Here is a 24,122-nt window from a genome sequence, read left to right as displayed (position 1 = left end):
CCCTCATCAGAGTTCCCACCCCCCCTAGAAGTTAGAAAATTATTCAACTCCCACTCCAAATAAAAGCAGGGGCATCAAAGAGGTGCTGTCGCTGGGTTTGTTCTGTTAAAATCTTGCAGGTGACTTGGATATATTTGTACTCACCCACATAAATTGAGCCTGGGTAATACATCGTGACGTAATAGGGGTCTTCTGATTCCTCTGAGAAAAATACTTTGCCTGTTTCAGAGTCATTCAGCTGATTTAGTAGACTGGAAGCTGTTGTTGCTGTTGTTGTCTTTTCCAGGCTCTGGTATACTCTGTCAAAGACCCCCTTTGAGCTTAGGCCAAAACTGTCTGTGCTGAATGGGCAGTGCGCTACAGACGGGGGCCAGCTTGCAACATATTTCTCTGAGGGATGTTCTGGTAGCTTTGCTGGCACCCCACGGTGGTCAGGTGGTGCTAACATGTCTGTTTGATTCAGTCCTGTGCTGCTGACCTTCATCTGTTTGTCAGGAGGAGACTGTTCCTGATCTAAGCCACATCTGTGTGACTGAAGGTCAGGTTTCAAAAAGGATCCCCTTTGTGAGGTGGTGCACACACCAGAGGGAGGGTGGGAGGCCTCCTGGGTCTGAGGTGCCACCTGACATGTCTTAAGCTGATTTAACCTGTGTGTGCACTGGGAAGCCTCCATTTTCTGATCAGCTTCTCTTGACTGGCAGCTGTAATCCTTTGATAAACAGTGAGACTGACTCACTGCACACCTTACATCCACAGTTTGACTCTGTGCCTTTGACGGGAACCTGAGGGGTCTCTGTGGGGACTTGATGTTTTGAGATGCACCAGTTTCATGAAAGATTTTATGAGAGTTTCCTGTAATTGTCTGATTATTGTTTTCTTCCTGCTGTTTCCTGGGACGAGAAGCTGATAGCAATGCTGCTTCTGGTCTTGTTTCACTGTGCAGGTCGAACCGTCTCCTCCTTGCCTCGATGCTTGGCGAAACGCCTGACTGATTAAAAAGAGGCTCAGTGGAAAAGGATGTTTGAGGAGTCACGGGTAAAGCTGCTTTTTTCTCAGAATACAGTTGCTCATATGGTGGGTGAGCTGAGGTAAAATGTAAGGTCTGAGAGTAATTGCTCTTCTGAGGGTAGTTTTTATATTTTCTTTGAGGACCTGACAGAGTGGCCGGTCCATCAAACACTGACGGAGACTCCCAGTGATCAACGTTAGCAGACTTAATGCCTTTAGAGTTAGTGGATATTTGTGTACCTGTCATTCTACTGGGTTGAAGTTCCTGGTGCTGATTGATGTTCCACTTTGGTTTAGGTAATGCAGTAATGTCTGTACTCCTTTGCAGAGCCTTTGCTTCATCTTTGGCAGTATTGTCTTTTTTACTTAGTCCAAGTTTGCTTTGCAGAAAGCAAGGATTTGAAGATGTGACCGGGCGTCTGTAGGATTCTGAGTAAGTCTGATGTTGAGAATCTCTGTTCATACGACCTTTTCTCATCTCAGGGTGAGTAAAGTCCAGTAAAGCATCCTGGTCAAGAATTTCATGCTTTATCTCATTTGATGTCTCCGCTTTGACATTACAGATGGGAATCGATTTAGCATGTCTTTCTTTTGCAATAGGAGAAGGCTGTTTTACTGGTGGACCGTCTGAGCTCGTCCCTTGGCAAAGGGATGTTGGAGATGGGCTTAGCCTGGGTGTTGGGACTGTCAGAGTTGGAGATACACTTGGCTTTGGTGCTGGCTGGTGCAGTAATGGAGAAAGATCACTCGCCTGTGAGGCGGGAAGATGAAGAGAATCACTTGGCTTTGGTTTGACAGTGGGAAGAGTGAGAGAGGAATTTGGCTTAGGAGAAGGAGAAATGGAGGTGCTGGGTTTTGCAGAGAGAGACTGAGAGCTGCATGTTTGAGGTTTGGTCCTTGGGAGGGTTGAAGCTCTTTCTCCATGGTTTCTCTGTGAAAGCTGACATGATTTACTCCTCGAGGGCGGGCTTGGTGTCTTGGATGTCCAAATTGAATCAAATGATCTGGAAAGAAAAAAATGTACCAATAATTACTAGATTATGTAGCACAAAAAATCCAAGACAGAAAAACAAACCTCACATTAATTTACCTGTCCGCCGTGTACAGCTTTGTGTTGTGTTTTTCAAAGATAAGTCCCTTCTCATCAAATGATGGGATGTGAATGGCTTTCTTCTTAATGACGGGAGAAGAAAGAGGCAGAGGAGGTGACAAACACACTTTTGGATGCTCCTTTGTTTGTCTGCTGGAGTCAGGCACTCGTGGGATCAAAGGTGCCAGACGGTTAAAAACACTCATTCTGTTTTAGCAAGACAAAGATGCAAAGAAAGACTAATCACATGATGAGAATGAAGAAATTAAGAAAAAATATAACTTGTTTTATATGAATAGAATAGAATAGAATAGAATAGAATAGAATTCAACTTTATGCCAAACATCATTTCTATAAAAACTGTCCAAATTAATAGAAAATGTGGGAATAACATTCTTAAAAAAATACTCAAATTAACTGAAGTGCAAGTTTCAATTTGATTTTTTCCTATTGAATTTTACTTAACAAGCAGCACTTCACAATATTAAACCATACAGTGTTAGAGGTAGGACCCAAAAATCAGATAATCAATGTAGAGAGAAACACGGCAACAGCGGGGAGGAAGAACTCAACTTAAGTAGAAGCGAGGAAAGAGAAACATAGAGAGACTGCAAATGACAAACAGGACAAACTTTTAATAAATAATAAAGGGGTAAGATAAAGAACAGAAATATCTGCAAACTACACTTATATCAAAAGTTTGGAAATCTTACTGTAGTTCCAAAGGAGTGTTAGATTTATTTACTTTAATGGTTTAATGTCATCGATAAGTGCAGGTGAAGCGAATCCAGTGTTAATCTGTTTAAAAATAAAAACACGTCTAGGAAGTCTAAGCCAATACACCACATTTTATCAACTGACTATGTTTTTTTATATATATATTGAAATATTAAATAAGCACTTATGTCTGTACAGAAAATATGTAGTAGGGCTTAAGTACCACATAATTGCATAAAATCGTAGCACTCAAGTTATGTAAAAGTGGAGCACTTTTATGAGTGCATTAAATTACTTTTAAACACTGCAGTCTGAGGCAGCATGGCTGGTATGCGCCAACACTGAAAATACCAGCACAAAACAGTGTTTACTATGAAAAAAACAACAGTTTTTTGTTCTTTAGTTAGAGCTGCAGAAAAAGACACTGACCTGATGTGTGGCGATGATGCCCCGTGTCTGCTGCTGACAGACTGAGAGAGTAAACAAGGCACAGTGTGTGAGACTTGGAGCAGAGCAGTAGGAAGTAGTGGGCACACAAGTGCCATTCTCTCCATACCTCGACACTGAGGCTTCACTGTTGCACTCCCACACTGGTGTCTCATTTGATTTGGTTCGTGGGACACTGTGAAGCTTGTCTGATTATAGTGCAAAATATGAGTGACAGAAGCACTCAGATCATTAACTTATGTTTGATGCTTTTATAGAGCCTAGTCACGAAAACATTAATGTCACAGGTGAAATGATGCATCGTATACTTCAAACCAGATTAAGCTACTACATCGTCCTCAGCTGCAGAGTCTGGGCAGAATAGTAACAAGGTACTACAGACAAACAACCCCACACCTACAAATGCATTTCATAATAATGTGAATGCTCCTCCTCTGACTCTGCTGACAACTACACTGTCAGAGTTTGTTTTTTTCTGCATTACAAGAGAAAATATGAATATCTACGCATGATTTCTGTTGCAGAGCTAGTTTTATCCTCGAACTGCCTTAAATGAAAAAGCCTCTTCATTACAGACTCTACGCACTCCATGAGTGAGTGAACTTCAAACTCGAAGCATCTACTCTGAGCAGAGTTTAAAGGGCTTTTCAAAAGTGTAGGTGCAGTATTGTAAGCGGTTTTTTTTTTTAAAAAAAGCTGAAGGTATATATAAAAAGACTGCACTGTAAATGAAAGTCCTGCATTCAAATTTACATGCAAAAATACAGAAAACATGCATTTCAAGCTTTGACTGAAGCGCAGATGATATCATAGTTTTAATATTGCTGAATCAAAGCATAAAGAGTATTTTACTGCTCTGGGCTGTCATATTATTTGACTTGAAAGGCTTTCCAAACCAAGGGTTCAACCTACAAAAGAGCCAGGTTGAGATTTCTAAGGAGGGCAGAAAATCCAAAGCCCTTTGCTTTTGTCCATATTTTATCTTGTCAGGGCTTAAAAAGTCAGGTAACTTAAAACAGTTTGAGAAATTTTGATGGAACTGCTGACAGTTTATAGATAAAAGGATATCAAGTGACTACTTTAATGTAAGCTTAATGTAAATCCTTAATGGGAAATATTAAGCAAACCCAGCTGCTAGAGTACAAGCTAGTTAAAATATTACAATATATATATATATATATATATATATAGTTTGAATATATATATACATACACACACATGAATTATTTAGAAGCACATAACTCTTTAGACTATATATTTAGGGTGGATATTCATGCAACAGCAAATACAAAGAAGTGAGGACTGAGCAGTTTTATTTTTGTATGAACAAAGGAAGCATATGATTCTTAAAAGAGGGTCGTTACACACCCACAGTTTCTCACCATGCTGTCAAGTAAAAACAATGAAAACAAACAAAGCAAAGAAAAAAAAAACACTTTACCAAATACTAGGCTATTTGTCAGTCGTCTTGGTCCATCTATGATAATCTTGGCACCTTAAATGAATCAGTTGCATTTATTGGGTACATAACAGTTTAAAGTAAGTCACGAATAACACACCGTTTTGGCACAGCGGCACTAAACAATCCACATGCGTCTGAGCAGCTGCCACGCCGACTTCAGAGAGAGGATTAAAAACCCTCCCCGCTGGCAGGAAAGTCATTGCACTTATGTCGCTCACTTCAGCTAATTAAATGCACAATGTAAGTAAACTTTATGAGATATGCAAAGTGATTGTCAAAATTACAAAATGCATGTAAAACTTGGCACAAGTATAGGATGGCGTGAAATTTACAAACACATTTCTAAAGGGCAACACTTCCTCCAATCACCTCACGATCTCTTTCTGGATACAGTCTTCTTCGCATTGTGCATCTGGCTTTTTTTTATTTTTATTTTTCTTCTTCTTTTTTTATTTTTATTTTTAAGAACGTTAAAAACACCTCTGCTTTACTTTTCTCTCACCTCTACAACGAAAATCAGCAGAGATCAGAGAAAAGTTGGAATGATATAGAACAGGGTTTGCATTATCAGACAACAGATAATCTTCCCCTCCTTTCTCGTCCTTTCTCTCCCATTTTTCTTCCACGGTCGTTTGGGTGTTGGCTCCCATCCCACGGGTGTCCCGGCGGCAGCACCCCTGTCCAGATGGTCAGCCGCCCTCCCGCTTCGCCTCGCCCTCTTGATCATATCAGGGCATTGCTATCGTCATCTCTGCAGTTCACACTGGCCACCAGCGGGTGATGCCGGACTGTTTTGTTGCTCCACTTGTGGGCATCCTGCAACCCGGGCTCTAGGAAGTACAGGCACGCTCCGAAGCCTGCCAGCACCAACACCGACACCAGCAAGTAGAGTGGGACGAACCAGTCCAAGAATAACCACGACATACCGGCTGTCAGGGCAAAAAAGAATGGGAAGGGTGAGGGAGAAGGAGGGTGAGGGTGAGGAGGAGAGGACAGGGAGAGAAGCAAAAGAGACGAGATCGTGGGGAAGGGTGGATGAGCAGAGTTGTTTAAACCTTCCAAATACGCACCGCTAACTGCATCTCCGAGAAAGCTTTCCCGCTCCCTTCTCATGACAGAAAAAAAGACACTACAGCAGCTAAACAGGCAGCGGGGCTTTCCATCATTACTCCTCTCAGTTTCACAATCATTAGCTGGCACAGGTGTTTTTTTTTTTCTAAAAATAGCGCACGGGAGTAAATAGAGGCACCACGCTTTTACCTGCAGACGCTGCTCGATCGGTGGCGATTTTTTAAGCGACGAAGAGCAGCCCAGAGTCCGAACCTCTCATTAGATGATCGCCGTCGCTGCAGCAGCTGCTCCTCCTCTGCAAAATAATCACAGGTGCTCTCTGAGAGGCACGAGATGCTGAAGCTGGATGCGGCTTCATCCTCCAGCTCCCGGCTCTGACGTTCAAAAAGGAGGGGTGGGGGTTGCCATGACGACGGCGGGAGTGGGAGGGAAACTTATATAACTATAATCATTTTTGAGGAGGGTGGGTAGGTGTGGGGGTTTTGCTGGTGGAGGGGGACAAGCCCTTCAGATGTCTGTGGATGCTCGCTGCCTTGCTACGCGCTGCGTAAAATCAATTCCACTCCATTTAACACCAAGGCCATCACACAGTTTATGTGACATTGAGAGAGAGGGAGCCATCTCTGTGTGAGGGACTCCTTTCATATCTGCTCTGACTGACAGCAGCTGAAGTGTTTAAGACAGTCAGATTTTATTTATTTTTTTATTTATTTTTTTAAAGTCAAAAAATCTGAGCAGAGGGTGGCCTACATATCCAGTTGTCAGAGGATGTCATCTTTTTTAATGACTGCCATTTTTAGCATCACTCAGCGCCGCCACCAGATTCATGAAAAGCAGCAGTTAAACAGATCAGCCTCACATAAACAGAAGCGATGAACTGTGACTTCCTCGCTGCATAAGTTACACGCAGAGGAATTTTATTCAGTTCGGGGCTTTTTACACACATGCGACTGCACTGAAAACTCAAGCAGACTGCCACAAAACCACAATGCATGGCAATATGTTAAAACGTCTAAATGGCTTTTTGTTCCCGGCCCCATGTTTTCACAGTTGGCTGATGCTCATCGAGATGTAGATGGCATTCAGCGCCTGACAGAAGCAATACGACAACAGAACAAACTACTGCCGAAGTATTTACATGAAACAGAAAATTAAATCAGAAGATGCCTTTATATGACAACAACTAATCACAATCAAAAAAAGGTTGACGTGAGGAGGTGTTAAATGACTTTACAAAGCGTTGGTGTCACCTGGACTGGCTCATTTTAGGATCCAGTCCAGCCTAGCCACTGCATGGCTTTGCAAAGTGCGACAATCACAGAGGAGGGGGGCATCCTCTTTGGATTTTTTACTGCACCAGGAAGAGTTATGTTGCAGGAATAATGGGTCACATCATGAGAGGGTTAGGTCTGAATCACCATCAGATTTAGAGCCTTCTTGCAGACAATGGCATTAGTCACAGGCTGCAGTACCACTCCAAAGTTGAGGTGGTTAAGCCAAAGAGCCTAGCCGCATCTTTTCTTTGTAATGACACTTGACGGGCTGAATGAGAGAAAACTGATATATTTTGCTGAAATTGCTGTTATTTTCTTGTAAATGGATGGATTAATACATGGAAACATTTCAGGAGTGCTTCTTTACAGCGACATAAAGAGAAACACTTCTGTCCTGGTCCTTTATATAACTAATGAGCTAGATACACCATTTCTACAAAAACTGCAAAAGATTGAAAAAGTCTAGTTTCATAAATCATGTTTTTTTTAATTTTTTTATTCAGTATTATTATTCCAAATGACTCTACAGTTGGGTTTGTACAGAGCAGAACAAATTACTGGAACAATTTTATGGTAATGTGAGCTCTAAGAGAGACGAAAACAGTGCACTGAGACTTTTGAAGTGTGAAACTTCACATGGAGAATGTGAGTGTGTGATGGTTACATCTTGTCCACTAGGCTTTCACCTGCTGTGAGAGCACTTTGGTCTGCAGGAAGTCACAAATAAATGGAGCGACGACTTCAGGATTATCAAGATGCACATGATGACTGCCAGGTACTCTCACCACAGTGTCCTGAGAGAGACAGACAGACAAACAGGGTAAGAGGATTTAGTAGTAAAAGAGAAGAGTGTTGAACTGTGAAAAAGAAAGTTTTCACCGAACTCTGTGCAGGTCGGTAAAATGCCACACCCTTACAGCTTCCACAGGAATTAAGAGAATACGATGCAGCCAGGTACCAATAATCAAATGCAGTTGATCAACCGGCAAGTTTGATCTCCTCTTTGAAAGCACAGCATTTGGCAGTTTGCTGGTCGGGAACATTGTGTGTTAACACAATCCCACAATCTTCCAAGGAGTGGCTGCCCCAGAAAATTCACTTTCAAAGATCATACCATGCAATTCTCAGAGAAACTGGAAAACCCCAGAGCTACAGGTACAGGGCTCAGTTAGCATGTTACGGTGAACATTCATGACAATACATTTAAAGAAAGACTGATCAAATATGGAGTGTTTGGCAACAGAAGTCTCCACCAAAGTGGAGATGTGTGGCCACAATGCAAAGTGTCACATTCAGCACATACAAGCTGTCAAGCACAGTGATGGAGGGCTGATTATTGGGCTTGTTTTGCAGCAACAGCACCTGCCATTGAGTGAGCCTTGAAATCTCGCATGCCAAAGTATTCTAGAGTCAAATGTGAGACCAGTAGCTCAGCTTGGGACAGATTGAATTATGCAATAGGACAATGATCCCAAGCACAGCAGAATGACTAAAAAAGAAAAAAAGTCAAGGTGTAGCAATGCTCCTGTCAAAGTCCAAACCACACACTTCAGAGAGCTCAGCATAAACAAATGTATGCTGATGAACATTGTGAAGAAGAGTGGACCAAAATAATGATGTGAGATAATAATAAAGTCACATAAAACAGGTTTATTTCTTCAAGCTATTAAAATCTTTCCTTTTTGCTCGACTCCAAGTCCGCAATTACATTTGAAGATGGCTGCTGACCAAGGTTATAATAGTGAACTAAGTGTTTTTTTTTTTTATCCAGTTTTAGTTAAGTACAATAAAAAGTGTGCAGATTTTACACGCTGTCATTTGTATTTGTTTAATAGGACCCTTCTGTGTTTTTATTAGCAGATCTTTATGAATCCTGCACGTTTTATTTTAAAACTATAATATGGATTCAGCTGTGATTGGAGGCATCTGACTGCTGCAGATTCTCTGTTTTGGGATTTCAGGTGTACACTTTTTTAATAAAGTTGTAAAACATTTCTAACTAACGCGACGTAATGCATGAATTAATATGCAGAGTGCGTCACGGATCCTGTTAAGAAATAATCAATTGGCTTTATGTGGCTAGTTAACGCCTCATAAATAATCATTTAATGAATATTAATCGGGTTACTTACTATTAGCTGATATGCCATCCAATTAGCTGGATTCCAATTACACAGCGATAGAGCATCTGCTCTTTGAAAGCAGAAAATGATTGTTTCTCATACAGATCAGCCTGCTGTCATTTTTAATCGAACCGTTTGTCTGCAGGACCCAGTGCTTCATATCAGTTACAGTCAGTTTCTTATTTTTTCTAATATAGCAATAAAACCAAGAAAAACATTTGTAAATATGACACAAGGATCATTAGTTGCACCCTGACATTTTGTTGTTTGCATCTGAAATAAATACTGCCTCCATGTTTTTAAGTATTTTGATGTTTCAGGATGTTATTTTATTTTAAGGTCCTTTGCGGTCTTGCTTTGAGCTCGGACGTCTTGGTCCAGCAGCTCAGGAGCCACATGCAGTTCTTCTGCCCGTCCCCGGTGGCTTCCTGTGGCTCTGATAAAAAACAAACAAAAAAAAACTAGATTCATGTGAATAGTGCCCTCTTAATTTTGCTGAATCTCAGTAGTGGTGATTAGTATGGAGGCATAAACATGAATCTCTTATCCTAATAAGAGAAATCAAAGTCACATTTTACAGTGCGTGGGCATATTTGACTGTGTGCGCGTACCTTTTTTTTTTTTAACCACTTGTAAAGCCATTAGGCTTATAAATGTTTTATTTATCACCAAACTAGGCTTCTTTTACTTTGATTTATTTGCTCAAACCTAAACAGATTTTTTTTTTTTTTTTACTTCCACTTCACAGTTGTTCTTTTTCCTTAGTGAGAAAAATACAGTTTTCATCTTCTAAGTTCTCCAATTTCACAAATGCAACATAAAAATTGGGTCTTAACCATCCATCCAGTTTCTTCTGCTTTACCAATTGAGGTCGTGGAGGAGCTGGAGTCTATCCCAGCTGCCACAGGGCAAGAGGCATAGTAGATCTTGCATAGATCATCGATCTGCCATAGGTCTAACACACAGACAACCTTTGCACCTATGGGCAATTTAGAAACAACCAGTTAATCTAATCCTACTAACTGCACGTCCTTGGACTGTGGGAGGAAGCTGAAGTAGCTGGACCGAACCCACAGGGACACAAGGAGAAGAGGAAAACTCCACACAGCAACACTGTCTTACTAATGTATACATCAGTACAGATCCTCATGGCCTGACAGAAGTGGACTGAAACTGACTTTACTCCTACACAGAACCCATGCTATCTTGCATAGATGGAGCGCTTTAGGTTGAAGTTGTAAAATGTTGCTTTTTTTGTTTCTTTCTTTTGCAGTTAGCCTCTTCAACAATGTGCCTGAGGAAATCAGGTTGGCATCCATCACTTCCTTTAACTTCCCGAGACCCTGAATCCTCATACAGGGACATTAAAGTTTGGCTTTTCTGCACTTTATGCTTCGTTTTCCTCAGTAAAATGATTTATACTTGATCAAATATGGTGGCTTTAGTTTATTTTACAGCATAACTAAATAATTGCTTCCATATGAGGACAATGAGGATGACTTTTTGTTCAACATGTGCTGCTTTTACACTCGTCAGTCTGACTCATGGGAGAAATTAAAAGTGGATGCTCAGCAATAGCTCAGATCTGAGGAGGTTAAAACAAACTTTCATGGGAAAGCCTTTCCTGACTTTTGGTGTTATTTTCTAATTTTACTAAAGTTTACTGGTAATCAGCATTTTCTTTTGGCACTATTCACATGAAACACTTCATAAAGTGGATTTTGAAAAAAGTGCTACATAAAAACTTTTTAAATATTTGATCTAATTTGGCTGCACAGAAAATTCAATAACTGATGATGCATCAGGCAGTAAGTGTGTCCTGTCTCCTCCCCTCACCCACAAACAGTTGCGACAGATGGCCGCCCCTCCCTGAGCCTGGTTCTGGCTGAAGGTTTCTTCCTGTTAAGAGGGAGTTTCTCCTTCCCACTGTTGCTGAGTCTTTGCTCATAGGGACTCACCTGATTGTTGAGGTTTGGTCGTTTCTCTGTGTTATTGTAGGTTTTTTTTTTTAAAATCATACAGATGTTAGTAGAGAGTGATTTACTCTAACATAAAATTAAACTCACATTTCTTTCCTGATAGACTTGGAGGAGTTTCGAAGTGAGTTTCTGGCTCGATTCTCTAGATGCTGGACTGAAACCTTTGTCAGCTCTAGAAAAACACAGATTGGTGTTACATGTTTTTTTTTTTGACATGCTTTATTTTAAAAGGGCAGAAATCATTTAAACCGCAAACAGAGACATGTCCACGCTGTAAAATAAAGTATACTGTAATATCAGATTAGTGGTAAAAATCTTACAGGATAAGTAAAACAGGAGCTTGAATCAGCGACTGCATCTCCAGGCTCTGCTCCAAAGTGATCCGCTCTATGTTTTTCTGCATAAAACACAGCAAATGTATGTGAACTGAATGCCAAACCTCTGTTGGAGGAGACACAAAGTGGGATGTGGTGAAGTTTTGGGGAGGTTAAAAGTGACTCACAAAATTAACTCGGAGGTCTCTGGAGAACACAAATCCTGATGAGGAGAAACACATTCAGCTGCCAGCAAATGAGAGAAAGCAAAGTGAGATTATTCCTCGCTGACAGGAGGAGAAGCGATAAAGACATACCTCCTTCAACTTGAGTCAGGCCTCGCTCTAAAAGCGTTTGAATAGACCGTTCAGACAGAGTCGGGTTTGCAGCCAACAGCCTGAAGGAAACAAAACAATTTAGTCAAAACTGCGACTCGGTTTTACTTTCTTCTGTTTCATCCCTCTCTGCAGTTTATTTTTATTCCACACAGCGAGGACTTCTGCTATTTGAAATAAAACAAATTGATGTGGCAGAACAAGAGGTGCTCCCCCCTTTTTTAAGAAAACAAACTAACAACAAAATGCAGTTCACTCTGTCAAAACCTGATGCCAAAATTACCCACAGTGATTGCCAGCAGTTCAGATGCATGAAGAAAGCAGCAGAGCTTCACTTCACTTCTGCACAAACACATAAACAAAAGGCTTACTCCACTTGAAATGGCTATAAAATAAAGCGATACCTCTCCACTGCCTTCTCGTACGTGTAAACCCTCTTCTTCTCTTCTGCCTTTTTTTCAAACTTGAGCATCTCCTCCATCCCCTGCCTCATGATTCGGGGAATTTCTTTCTGCGATAAAATGAGAGGTGAGAAACACAAACACAGACAGGAGTGGCTCATAAAGATAATTTAATAAAGTAGTTCTGCATCTTTCCAACTATTAGATTGTTGTTGTTTTTTCCCCAGCAGTGACGAGAAGTAGTGCTGAAGTACCGGATCTGTAGGTACAAATCCAAAAACGTCCAGCACTATGATGCCATCCACCATCTCAGGATACAATGCGCTGAACTGTAGGAAACACAGTGAAGTCCCTGCTGTGATCACTTTGAAAATGCAGTTTATGACACATATTTCATAAAAGCAGCGATTAGATGAACGCGATGTGTTTAATTTACCATGACGGTGATGTTGCCACCTGTAAGGGAGTGAGCACATCGTCAAATTAACACGATCATTTTTGTGACACCTTGACTTTAAAACAAATTCTGGCTGAAAACAAGTATTGTTTTCTTTGTTTACTTTCTTTAAAATGACAGAAAAAAAGCAACAGTGATTCAGTTCATTAGGATTCCCATTAGCTGAGCACTGCAGCAGCTAGATTTTTTTCTTTCCCCAGGAATTCCAGTAAAAACTTTACAGCATCAATTTTACTCAACCCTCACCAGCCACTTTATTTGGCGCCTTTCTAGTACCAGGATGGCTGTGTGGGAAATTGCAAACAGAACAGCAGTTTCTGAAATAGATCAGCCCATTTGGCTTTTAGTGTTTACTTAAATCAGCTTTCTTATCCATTCTGATGGTCAGTTTGAACTTTAGCAGATTGGCTTGACCATGTCTATGTGCCTAAATGTTCTGAATCGCTGCCATGTGATTGGCTGATTAGATATTTGCAGAAATATGCAAATTGTTCAAATTATTTAATTTCCAAACGTTTTGTTTATTGGAAACAGTATTGATAAAGTAATTTATAAATGTTTAAAGTATCATTTCATTATACTTCTTTCTATTGTTTCGATGTCTATGTGCATGTCTGGGAGATTAGGATATGCAGTGATGGACCGTAGGAAAGGATACACTAGTTTATGTGAGCACTGTCACTATTATGCATAAAAATAACAAAAAATATGCTCGGCATGAACAACTTGTTTAGGTTTACTTTGAAGCACCAACCAGAACACGTTTTACCATTTAGGCAATTGCCAGAAGATTTGGAGTTCTCTGTTCCCTTGATGCGTTGATTAAATCACTAATTGTTGCAGCATCGCTTTGATTGGTGGATCCACACGCAGCACAGCAGCACGTTTAATCAGTTAGACCTTAGTTTAGATAGCCACTGTGTTCCTATAAAAGTTCTTCTTTTAAATTCACACTTTCCAGAAGATTAAATGCAAAAAACACAGCACAGTGTCAGTGTTCATGCCTGTGACTCACCCATGCTGTGACCCATGATGGAGAACTTTGTCCAGCTGAGACCTGCAGGGGTATGACACAGACAACTCATCTGATCAAATCTAGCTCGGCTGTTGTAACCAAGAGATTGGAAGTGCAGCCCGGCTACTGAGAGACGAACAGGTCCCACTCACTTTCAGCAACTCTGCGTACGTCTGCTGCATACGCAGGAAATGAATAGAAGACTCCAGGAGGCCGGTGAGATGACAGACCGTGTCCTGGCATGTCCACTGCCACATATCTGCACTCTAAGCAGGAGCAGAGAGAGAGAGACAGAATGCTTATCTTGGGCTGGATCACGGGGGCAGCAGCCTAAGCAGAGAAGCTCGGACCTCCCAGCTTGTCTGGGGGAAGGCCAAGGTGTTCCCAGGCCACCTGAGAGATCAACGTGTCCTGGGTCTGCACCGGGCCCTCCTCCCAGTGGGACATGCCCGGAACACCTCAACCAGCAGGGTGCCCAGGAGGCATCCTTGTCATCTGCCCAAACACCTTCAACTGGCTCCTTTTGATGTGGAGGAGCAGCGGCTCTACTCTGAGCCCCTCCTCCTGGATGGCTGAATTGCTTGACCTGTCTCTAAGGGAGAGGCCAGCCACCCTTTGGAGAAAGCTCATTTCTACTGCTTGTATCTGTGATCTCATTCTTTTGGTCACTACCTGCAGCTCGTGACCATAGACGAGAGAGGGGACGTAGATCGACCGGTAAAATGAGAATTTCGCTTTTACACTCAGCTCTCTCTTCACCACAACAGACCGGCAGCATCAATAATATTTAAAATGTTTAAATATTAATAATATTAATTCACCAATTAAATAGTTAATTTAAATAATATTAATATTAATAATTTAAATAAATTAATAAATATTAAGTCAATATTAAAAAATAACAAAATAAAATGAAATAAATGAAATTGAAAATAAAAACATAAAAATATCACAATGAAATTTGTAAATATTTAACAAATGGAAAACATTTTTATAAAATAAAATAACGCATAAATAAAAAGCAATAAAATAAACTTAATCTTAAAAAACATCTGGAGTGGAGACGGTCACAGCCGTGTTCATCTGCCTGTTTGGTTCAGACTAAAGCAGCTCGATAATGGCTATTAACTTCTTAACCCTAAACCTGACAAGCGTTTGGATTGGGTTTTGTTTTAGCTGAATATTAAACATGCCAGTCCAATAAAAAAAGCCATGCAAGTCATGAAATACGAATTAACGCAATTGTAGCTACAGGAGAGTGTTTAGAGTGAGCTACCAGAGCATTTTCTGTTATTTCTGTACACATTTTCACACATTACTGCATTTTTTTAATCATATAGAAAAACCGACGTGTATTACTGTAACTGCACTTCTTTTTTCTTATATCTAATGGCATTAAATGTGTAGTTAAACATCTTCACACTGACAAAAAGGGGAGTTTCACTGGTTTGGGACAGTTAGGATAAGGCAAGCTCTATGTAGCTCCTGATGTAAAGTGAGTTTGACGGTCCTTCCTGGCAGTATTTTGACTGATGTTCTGCTTTTGGATTTTCACTTGTGGTTTTAAATAACGTGGCTTAACATCTCCTGACCTTTTCCCGGCATTGTGACCGTTATCATTTAATAATGTTTGTGGTTTATGACCACAAGCCTACAAAACCAAAGTTATTATGATTTAGCAGCAGATATAAACCACTGGTGGATAGTTTAGACCCCCCTCCGCTAGAGGTATTTAATTAATAAACTAATGATTGCCACTTGATTGTTTATATAATGTCCGTGGTCAGGATTACTGTTGTGATGTTACTCTTGAGCTCACACTGGATGGTTGCACTCTAGCCTTGGTGTGCTGGGAGTACAGAGTACGGGGCAATAAGGCACAAAAGATAATGATTCACACAGGCCTGACAGCCACTTACCCACGGCTACAACAGCCCACAGGTGACAGTTTTTCTCACCCTTGTCCTGTCTGTGGTGAATTACCTTTAGGTAAGAAGGGAATGAGCGTGTTGAATGAACCGCAGTTATCTGCCCAGCCATGCAGGCACAGCACCGGGTGGCCGTGTTCAGGACCCCAGGCTTTGCCTCTGATCTCTCCCCATGGGACCGGTATAGAGAGCTCTGAAACTAGAGACAACACAGCACAGCTTCAGTCAGTCGGCAGTACAAACACAACAATCTGTCAGACATTTGATGATCAGTCAAAGGATTTCACAACAGCAATGAGGGCTGAAAGTGGTAAAAAAAAACCAAACAAACCACCATCTGGTCTCGTTTTTTGAGCAGATATACTACCTTCTTGTTTCACTGATGACATTTCAGTGTTCAGTTTTTGTCTCAGGGAAACAAACGTGCAAAGTTCAGTAAAGTAAACAAATCACACAAACTCTTTCAATTTTTTTTTTAAAGCAGGAAGTTCCTGACCTTTGGCCAGCGATTTTATTGGATGTTCAGAATGACATGCTGCAGCTATGGCCAATCATACACCGCAGGGGTGTGTTTCACCTTTACACACACTGGGTAAAAGCATGCTACTTTTGTTCCAGTCAGTAAGGCCTGCCGGAGTGCCGGAGGACAGCGTGACCTATCAGCCCAGAGCACTTTCTGTTTGTTCCACTGTGAGGTCAGATAAGGTGAAGCCATCAGAAGTTTAGGAAGCTAGAAACAATTAAGTCATAAACACAGGAATAAATTTGGCCAGTGGCCTGTTTTGTCTTAAAGTAAACAGCCTGTTTGGTGTCCGGAGCGTCAAGTGAAAGATCACATGTGCATCACGGGCTGCAGGGCCAAAAACTGCAGGTCCTTTAGTGGCTTTAGTGACAGACTCCCATATGTTAAAAATGCTAAATTTTTAACATATAGGAGCATTAAAAAGCATCTTTACCAAACAAAAGAAATAAACAATATATTAGAGGCTACTGAATCCTCCAAAATCAGTACAAAGTCTCTGCCATCATATTGTGGACATGAAAAATTAACTCAACACATCTCTTAACCATTTCCAGCTGTTGTGACACCGCTCCCTATCACCATTTCTCACAGTCTGCTGAGTGTGAAACGTTCAGCAAAAAGGGTGTCTGCTACCTAAAATGGTTTTGTCTCTTAATAGCATCAAATTTAGTGGAGCTGCAGCTGAATTTGCAGAACGAGTGCAATAAAACGACACCGCCGAGTCGTTATTCTGAGCCTCTAAGCGCAAACATATTTTTCTCTATATTTGTTTTTTTTTAGCTCTCACTTTGGCCTGATGACAAGAGTATAAATTTCATATTCAAGGTTGTTTTGTGTGTTCAGTCACAGTTAATGACTTTGTTTTCTTAGATGAGCATTACTTAAAAAAAGAGAGATTAAATATTTAAACATCAGTGTAGTAACTTTTAAATATTAACAACTGTTTTAAAATGAAGCATACTTATCATAGCAACAAATCATTTACTCAGCATCATTTACTCAAATGAACCATTCGAGCACAATCAGACATGAATACGTCTGGATTTAATGAACCGGCATCACTTTCACTCCATCCCATTTGCAGTCCTTGGAAAATGAAAATACAGCCTCTATGAATTTCAAGTTTTCGTGTATCGTGCGATAATAAAAATAATGTGGTCAATGCTTCTATGGGATTTTAAAGGGGAAGCAGCAGCCAGGCATTAATAATCAAATGTAGCTGATTAACTGATCATCAGCAAGTGCGACCAAGCGAGTGTTTATTAACACAACACCACAATTTTCCCAGGAGTGGATGTCTGAGCAATAGTCAGAGAAACTGTAAAAAATCAAAGAGATCAAAGAAATCACAGAAGTAGTTTCTTGCTTGAGTTTTTGGGTTTTTGTATTTCTGTGTTTCTACAACAAAACTGCCTCTTTTAGGTATCATACCTCTTTGTCGTATCATCCTGTTCCTGTACTGTTACTGCTCCCGTCGTCTCGTTTCATAGCTCTCTGTGTGTCTGTCTAGAGTTCCTGTGATTTCTCATGGGCCAGGTTTCCATCTATAACATGTGACATCAGCCTATGAGTCTGCATTTGGGGTCCTCCATCACTAAACCTGACATGCAGTTGCTTTTTTGCAGACATATTCACACAAACATGCACACACGTGTTTCTGCAACTTCTCTTCTTCCGTTTCTTTTTTAAATTCTAACTTTAAATTCATAAATAAGTTTGAACTTTCAGGCTCAACAAAGATGATATTCCATATATATATATATTACATAATTATTATTTCAATGGGATGAAGCAGAATAAAGGCTTAGTGAAGACAGAAATTTAGAGATTAATCTCAGCTTCTAACAGGTTACAGATTTTTTGCAGGTTAGTTTTGTTGTATTAAAGCTGATCATGCTGTCAGATGTCTCTGTGAACATTAAAACAGCTAGAATAGTTTCCTCTTTTAGAAAAGCAGTTATTCTTTCATTGCTTCACAACACAAGCTTCTCCTTCCTTCATCGAATTATTGATGGAAGTCTTATTCCTGTTTTTGGCACGTTGTTTCTCTTACTCGATTGCACTTTGGAGCCTTGTTCTGAAAAATGTGGCACAAATTTGATAATTTATCATCACTATTGTTTGACATTATTCTGGATTATTCCTCCTCTGTAACACGACAGAATTGCATTATCAGTCACATCATGTTTCTACGGCAACTTTGTCCTGTTTCCATCCTTGATTCAATGCTTCTGCACGACTCTGGTGCTGTAAATGAAGACTGCATCCACTTCAAACAGCAGAGTTCACGCTGGATAATCGCTTCAAATTAAAAACACAGCGGCGATTCTTCAGACCAACATTTGCTTCTTTTACACGTGAACATATTGCAGTGCAGCATCTGCTCTGATAGCACAAGACAATCTGGATAGAAATAAGGAGGTATCAGCTGCATCAAAGGCTTCTGACAGACTGATGAGAAACCATCACATCAGGATGTGGTGCAACGTCCAAAGCAGACAGCGAGTAATTTACAGGCAGTGATGTGATAAGCCTCCTAAGCCCGAGTGAAAAGAGCCTCACACAAAAAACTGGAAATGGATCCTGTAAGTTGAACGTTAGTTGGTGATGCGAGATGTTTCCAGCAAACGACAGGCTTCAGAGACGACGCTGCAGTCATTCATTATCGAGTCTGCACTTTGGAGTGACAGAGTACGGGCGGATTTTCACACCTGGGAAGATGGAAAAAGGAAGATGGACGTGTCTGAGTGCATAAAAGGAATTCGGTGTTCTTTAAATTCAATTTATTTTAGAAGGTGTGGGGAAATTGAAAGTAATTATTCATATTTGACATAGAAAAAGAAAATCGGGGGGTAAAAAAAAAATCTATCCTGTGCCTTCTCTGGATCATGCTTTGGAAAAAAGAAACACAGGAAATATAACATTAGGTGCAGATTAGTAAGGTAGCTTCAGAGGAGATTGTAAGCAGAAGCAGCCTACAGATGTACGCATGTAGATGTTGCATGTTAGATGCATGTCTGCAGCTTCCATCTTCCTTAAAAGGTAGTCTTTGTTTTAAGCTGATTTAATAATATTCTGACATGAAATGTAGCCACCACTGGCTGAACACACTGCCTGCTTTTGTAGCAGGAAGTGATTTTTGATACTATTGATAGTGATTTTTGTCAGTCTGAGACAGTAATCATTGATATATTTGAATAAGCCTTATTAATATCCTCAAATGATTCACAGTTCAAAATAATCCTTATTTATCTTATACTGAGCCTTGGTGACAAGAGCAGATTGAGCTCTTCTGTCTTTTACCCAATGAAACCTAAAATATGAAGAAATTAAATATCAAGCATGAGTTTTACTCTATATAATTTTTTGCTAAACAAGCAAAAAAGAGGGTTAAGAATGAAAAAAAAATACACTCATGGCAACACCCCCCTTTAGCCAGTCTTCTTCTGATTGGCTGCTACTTGCAAACAAACAGGTGGGAGGGAGAGAGCCGTATGCCTGAGATGAGTACATGAAAGACGTCGGCTCTCACTCACATCATACAGAGCCATGGGTAAAAGGAACAAAGTCTCTAAAGCAGTCTGAAGTCAGCGCTGACGACTCACAGGATTACTTGTATGTAGTGACGTCATGTACATCATGCCATTATAAATATATGACAGAAACTTGGGAAAGGCACAGGTCCCCTTCAACTTTTGAAAAAGCTGAGGTGCTCCCATCGTTTTTGACTCAGCTCCTGGGAGAAACGAGGCTTTAACTCTTGTTTATTCCCAGTGTTGTTAATGTGGGCAAGCCAGTTTGGAAACAAGTAAACTAAATGTCACCACAAAGGTACAAGTTTTTCTTTTCACATCCAGTTTGTGAAAGAACCCATAAAGTTCAGCATTACTGTTGCCCCAAACAGAAATCCCCTGCATTAACATCCTCCAAAGTGACGTGTCGTTAATGATGTAAAACATTAACCTTTAGGCTAAAGAAGCAGCTCCTCGTTCACTCACCGCAGAAAAAAATGATGCTTTTCACCACCGAGGCCCATTACTATAAAATTATGCAAAAACACTGCAGTACAAACACTGCATTTCTTCGTGAAGTGCCAGCTCATTAGTCTGTACTCCCATTAGTGTTTTTTCTGCATATTTAATGCTGGAGCTCTTTAAGGTGAAGTTGTTTTACCTGTTCAGTATCTTTTATATTATTTGTGAGCTAAAGGAGATTATTTGAATACACGCTGCAGTCGAATCAAAAGGCACCTGAACTGTGAGGAGAAGCAGGAGGGTTACACGATAACCGAATTCATAAAAGCTTCATGTTTAATGTATTGAATCATATAAATTAATGTAAAACTTGGTGTGAATTGGCTAAAGTTGTCATAAAAGTTGTCTCTAAGATGTGAAACATCACTAAAAGTAATATATGAGAGAGATTGGGGTGTTAGATAGTGATAAAAGGATCTTAATAACTTCGTTACAAGATAATCTGTGCAGCATTGCTCATACAGACTTTTTTATTTGTATATTAACAAGAGATCCACTTAGAAGACGAGATGAAAGCAGGAGGAGACGAGACTAAAAGACTAAATGATTTTGGATTTTTGGATACTGTTTTATGCAAAAAGGGGTGAAGAATGCCAAACTTATTTCGAGCTTTCTGGAAACAGAAACCTTTGGGTCAACAAAGGCTCGTTCCATGTCAATTAATCAGATTAAAAAAGATCTGGCTGTCACAGATTTACCTGAAAAAGGGAGAGAAACCCCGCTGTCATTTGTTTCATTTACCTTCGTGTTTGATCATTTAAAAATTCCATTATCTACAAATCTACTTGAGCTAGATTTCTGATGTTTGAGGATGAATATTCGGTACTATAACTAGATGAATACTGACTGTGGCCTCAGGTTAAAGTCTTGAAATCTCTAGAATATTTGGATGTCCGATCTCGGCAGGTTTGGAGGCCTATAGAAATCCCAGCTTCACAGGCTGATATTTTATTTACAGTTTCTCACATACAAGGCGGGTCAGGGGAATGATTTCACAGATATTAAAGCTTGAATATTAAGAAAAGGAAAACACATTTTCAGCCAACTTCAGTGTGATTTTCCAATGATATGACACAATATGCACCTAATCCAAATGAACTTTTTCAGAAAGAGCAAGCTCCTGTTAATATTACGTCCAAAATTCATGATGGAGTTCGCTCAGATTTTCTCAATGTGAATTTCTGAAACAGTCATTCATGTACGGGAGCCAAAGATTGTTTGAGAAGCAGAGTAAGATGTTTAAATTAAATTTATGCACCGTCATCATCCAGGATGAAGGCTCGTGCTTTGAGCCTGAGCAGATGTTCACCCTAAAAAACCTGAACGATCTTCTGAGGCTCAAGATTTCCAGATAAAGGAAAATATTAAATGGCCCTTCAAAAATATGATGCTAGAAAAACTTCTGAAAAACACCCTGACTTTCAACCCTTGGAATACTTTTTTGAGAAAATGAAGGTTAACACTAACCATCTGTGGTGACACACAGAAACAATCTGACCTCTGACCTTCCTTTGTTCCCCCACAGTCAGTACTTCTGTACCTGAACTGTGAGCGGTCATTTTGGATCACGTGGCAAAATTTTAATTACCCCTTGTGGATAAATAAGTGGGGTTTTTTTTAATTTTCAACCAGTTACAAGAAAAGATTTTGACCTGCAAGAGCTGGAAAAAACACCAAACATTTGTCATGTTCACAGAAAAAGAGCTTTATGTTGGACTTTTATTGATTTGTCCTGCATCAACACTGTGCCCAGAAACAGGCGGCGACAACAGCAGCGAAAGCATCTGACTTGACGGTTAAATGGCTCGAATAAGGAGGTGGTGTTTCGCGGTAATTTGTAACAGGAACATCTTTTATCAGCACCAAATGTGTCGCAGGCAGAAGCACAAACAGACAAAGGCTGCTTAATGCTGCTGCTGATGCAAGCTCACACAGCGCAATACAAGGAGATGTGGAAGTGTTGTCACAGCTCGGCTCCCGAGCCCAGGGAAAAATAGAAAGAGCACGACAGCTGACGGTTATTACCGACTTTTATTGTAGCTAATTAACAGAAAGAAAGAGAGCCAACTGAACCATGAAGTGCGCTCATCAGCGGTGTTGGATGCAGGTGTGTGTGAAAAGTGAGGCGCATTGCCAGATCTTCACCAAACTCACAAAGAGCGCACAAAGAGGAGGCTCTTTTTTTGCTCTAATTTGTGCCTCCTTGTCTCCTCCGCCCTCCTGGCTGAGACCCGGAAATCAATTTCAATGCACCATCTTGGAGGGTGACTCAACTCCTAAAAGGCATCGTGGGGAGAGAGGAGGCTTTTTTGGGAGACACATGAAAGCTGGAATTCACAAACCATTTGTTCATACTTCACATCTTGTACATTACTTTTTTAACACACTTTTCTGCTCTCGGGTGTTTCTGTGTTTTTGAAACACTGGAGGTCTCGTCTCGTGACTTTGCAAAAACATCACGAGCATCTGGGGTCATGAGCTCAGACGCTCAAAATGATTCACGGTGCAGCTGTGTCATTCTTTCCTCGTATCCCTTCCTCACCTCCCTCACTTGCATTCCTGGTGGGATGGACTGAGAATTCATTTGTAATCTTGGAAATGAGAACAGGGGAGAAAGCGAGGCTGAGCTCTAAGCTCAGGTGCTTTTATCCTGGTGGTGCCACATCCAAATCAGCTGATAAGCATGGCTTTGCTTAGAGAGACAGAGCTGTAATTAACTTCTGTTTACAGACTCTGTTAGAAAGCGGACATCTTAGAGTGTTTACTAAAATTGCTTGTTTGCATCGGGGTTATTTTTCACCGACACGTTTTCTGTAAAGAAGAAACAAAACATGGATGGAGATGGATGGAGTGATCAGATACAATGCTCAGTCTGTGGTTTAGTATGTGGGGCCCAAAGAATGCCAAAAACATGTCACCCACACCATTAAACCACTGGCAGCCTGAACTGCTGATACAAGGCCGAAAGGATCGACGTTTTCACGTTGTTTGTGCCAAATTCTGATCTTACCATCCAAATGTTGAAACACGTTTTTCTGATCTTCTGATGTCCAGGCATGGTGAGCCTTGTTGGACTGCAGCCTCACTTTTATGTTATTAGCTGACAGAAGTGGCACCACAAGGCATTTTCACCCAGAAAGCTGCTGCTCAGTGGATGGTTTCTCTTTTTTAGACCATTCTCCATAAACCCGAGAGATGCCTGTGTGGGAAAATCGCAGCAGATCAGCAGTTTCTGCAATTCCAGCCCTTCTTCACCAACAACCATGCCACGTTCAAGGTCACTGAAATCAGCTTTCTCATGCATTCTGATGCCCTGTTTGAACTTCAGTAGGTCGTCTTGATTATGTCGACGTGCCTGAGGTCCTGCCAGGTGATTAGCTGGTTAGATATTTGTATTAATGAGCAGCCGAATAGGTGTGCCATTAGTTACAGTACAGAGATCATGCAAAACAACTAAACAGTAACTTGTAGCCTCAGCTGCACATGTTTGTGTTGCTCCAGCATCTCAATAAAGGAAATAAGTAGATTAAGAGAGAGGAGGTGGTGGATATGTTGAATTCTTCAAAAAAGTTAGAAGCAACTTAGAAAATTAATTTATGCAGCTCTGGCAAACATAAATCCTGCTCAGGAGAAACACATTTGGCAGAGAGATTATTTCTCAGTGACAGGAAAAGAGGAGCTAAAGACAAACCTCATATAATCCGAATTAGACCTCACTTTAAAACAACAGCCTGAAGAGAAATAACGCATTTGGGTCAAAGGCCAACCATGCAGACCTCTTTATGATTCTCCTGAATGTAAAATGCATTTTGTTTTTTTTAAATGCCAGAAAAGAAAATGAAATGATGAAACAAAAACGTCTGATAGTATTGGAAAGTAAAGCTGATTTTTTAAAAATAATGCCATATTTTAATTGATAGAAATTCACACTATTGGAGCACAAA

The 24,122-nt window shown here is 40.4% G+C and overlaps 2 protein-coding genes across 2 annotated transcripts; both read right to left on the bottom strand.

Annotated features, from left to right (window-relative positions):
• Nucleotides 1–43: 43 nt before the first annotated feature.
• Nucleotides 44–2,329, bottom strand: LOC121812157. The gene is made up of 2 exons (XM_042213529.1): nucleotides 2,099–2,329; nucleotides 44–2,012 (listed from the first exon to the last, which is right to left on the bottom strand). Exons 1-2 carry the CDS (start codon nucleotides 2,302–2,304, stop codon nucleotides 44–46), a joined length of 2,175 nt encoding a protein of 724 aa, XP_042069463.1. The 5' UTR covers nucleotides 2,305–2,329.
• A 2,229-nt stretch (nucleotides 2,330–4,558) lies between these two features.
• On the bottom strand, nucleotides 4,559–16,132 carry LOC102309493 (serine hydrolase-like protein). The gene is made up of 13 exons (XM_005945760.2): nucleotides 15,989–16,132; nucleotides 15,677–15,820; nucleotides 13,846–13,959; nucleotides 13,694–13,735; nucleotides 12,658–12,677; nucleotides 12,476–12,550; nucleotides 12,225–12,331; nucleotides 11,803–11,882; nucleotides 11,674–11,708; nucleotides 11,492–11,568; nucleotides 11,259–11,343; nucleotides 5,985–7,863; nucleotides 4,559–5,653 (listed from the first exon to the last, which is right to left on the bottom strand). The coding sequence occupies exons 1-12, from the start codon at nucleotides 16,008–16,010 to the stop codon at nucleotides 7,744–7,746; spliced, it is 921 nt and encodes a 306-aa protein (XP_005945822.1). The 5' UTR covers nucleotides 16,011–16,132; the 3' UTR covers nucleotides 4,559–5,653; nucleotides 5,985–7,743.
• Between the last annotated feature and the right edge of the window lie 7,990 nt (nucleotides 16,133–24,122).

Source organism: Haplochromis burtoni, unplaced genomic scaffold, assembly GCF_018398535.1.
Source record: "Haplochromis burtoni strain Fernald_Lab_line unplaced genomic scaffold, NCSU_Asbu1 Contig_448, whole genome shotgun sequence".
Taxonomy (NCBI): domain Eukaryota; kingdom Metazoa; phylum Chordata; class Actinopteri; order Cichliformes; family Cichlidae; genus Haplochromis; species Haplochromis burtoni.
This window is presented reverse-complemented; position numbering and strand designations above follow the sequence as displayed.

What these genes read in the sequence shown, in the direction of transcription:
- LOC121812157 (XM_042213529.1), bottom strand. Translation starts at nt 2,304, where the DNA reads ATGAGTGTTTTTAACCGTCTGGCACCTTTGATCCCACGAGTGCCTGAC. An exon ending in AAGCTGTACACGGCGGACAG is followed by an intron (nt 2,013 to 2,098) that starts GTAAATTAATGT and finishes TTTTCTTTCCAG; the next exon opens with ATCATTTGATTCAATTTGGA.
- LOC102309493 (XM_005945760.2), bottom strand. Translation starts at nt 16,010, where the DNA reads ATGTCATCAGTGAAACAAGAAG. An exon ending in CGTACGCAGAGTTGCTGAAA is followed by an intron (nt 13,736 to 13,845) that starts GTGAGTGGGACC and finishes ATACCCCTGCAG; the next exon opens with GTCTCAGCTGGACAAAGTTC. An exon ending in AAGTCTATCAGGAAAGAAAT is followed by an intron (nt 7,864 to 11,258) that starts GTGAGTTTAATT and finishes TGTCTCTCTCAG; the next exon opens with GACACTGTGGTGAGAGTACC.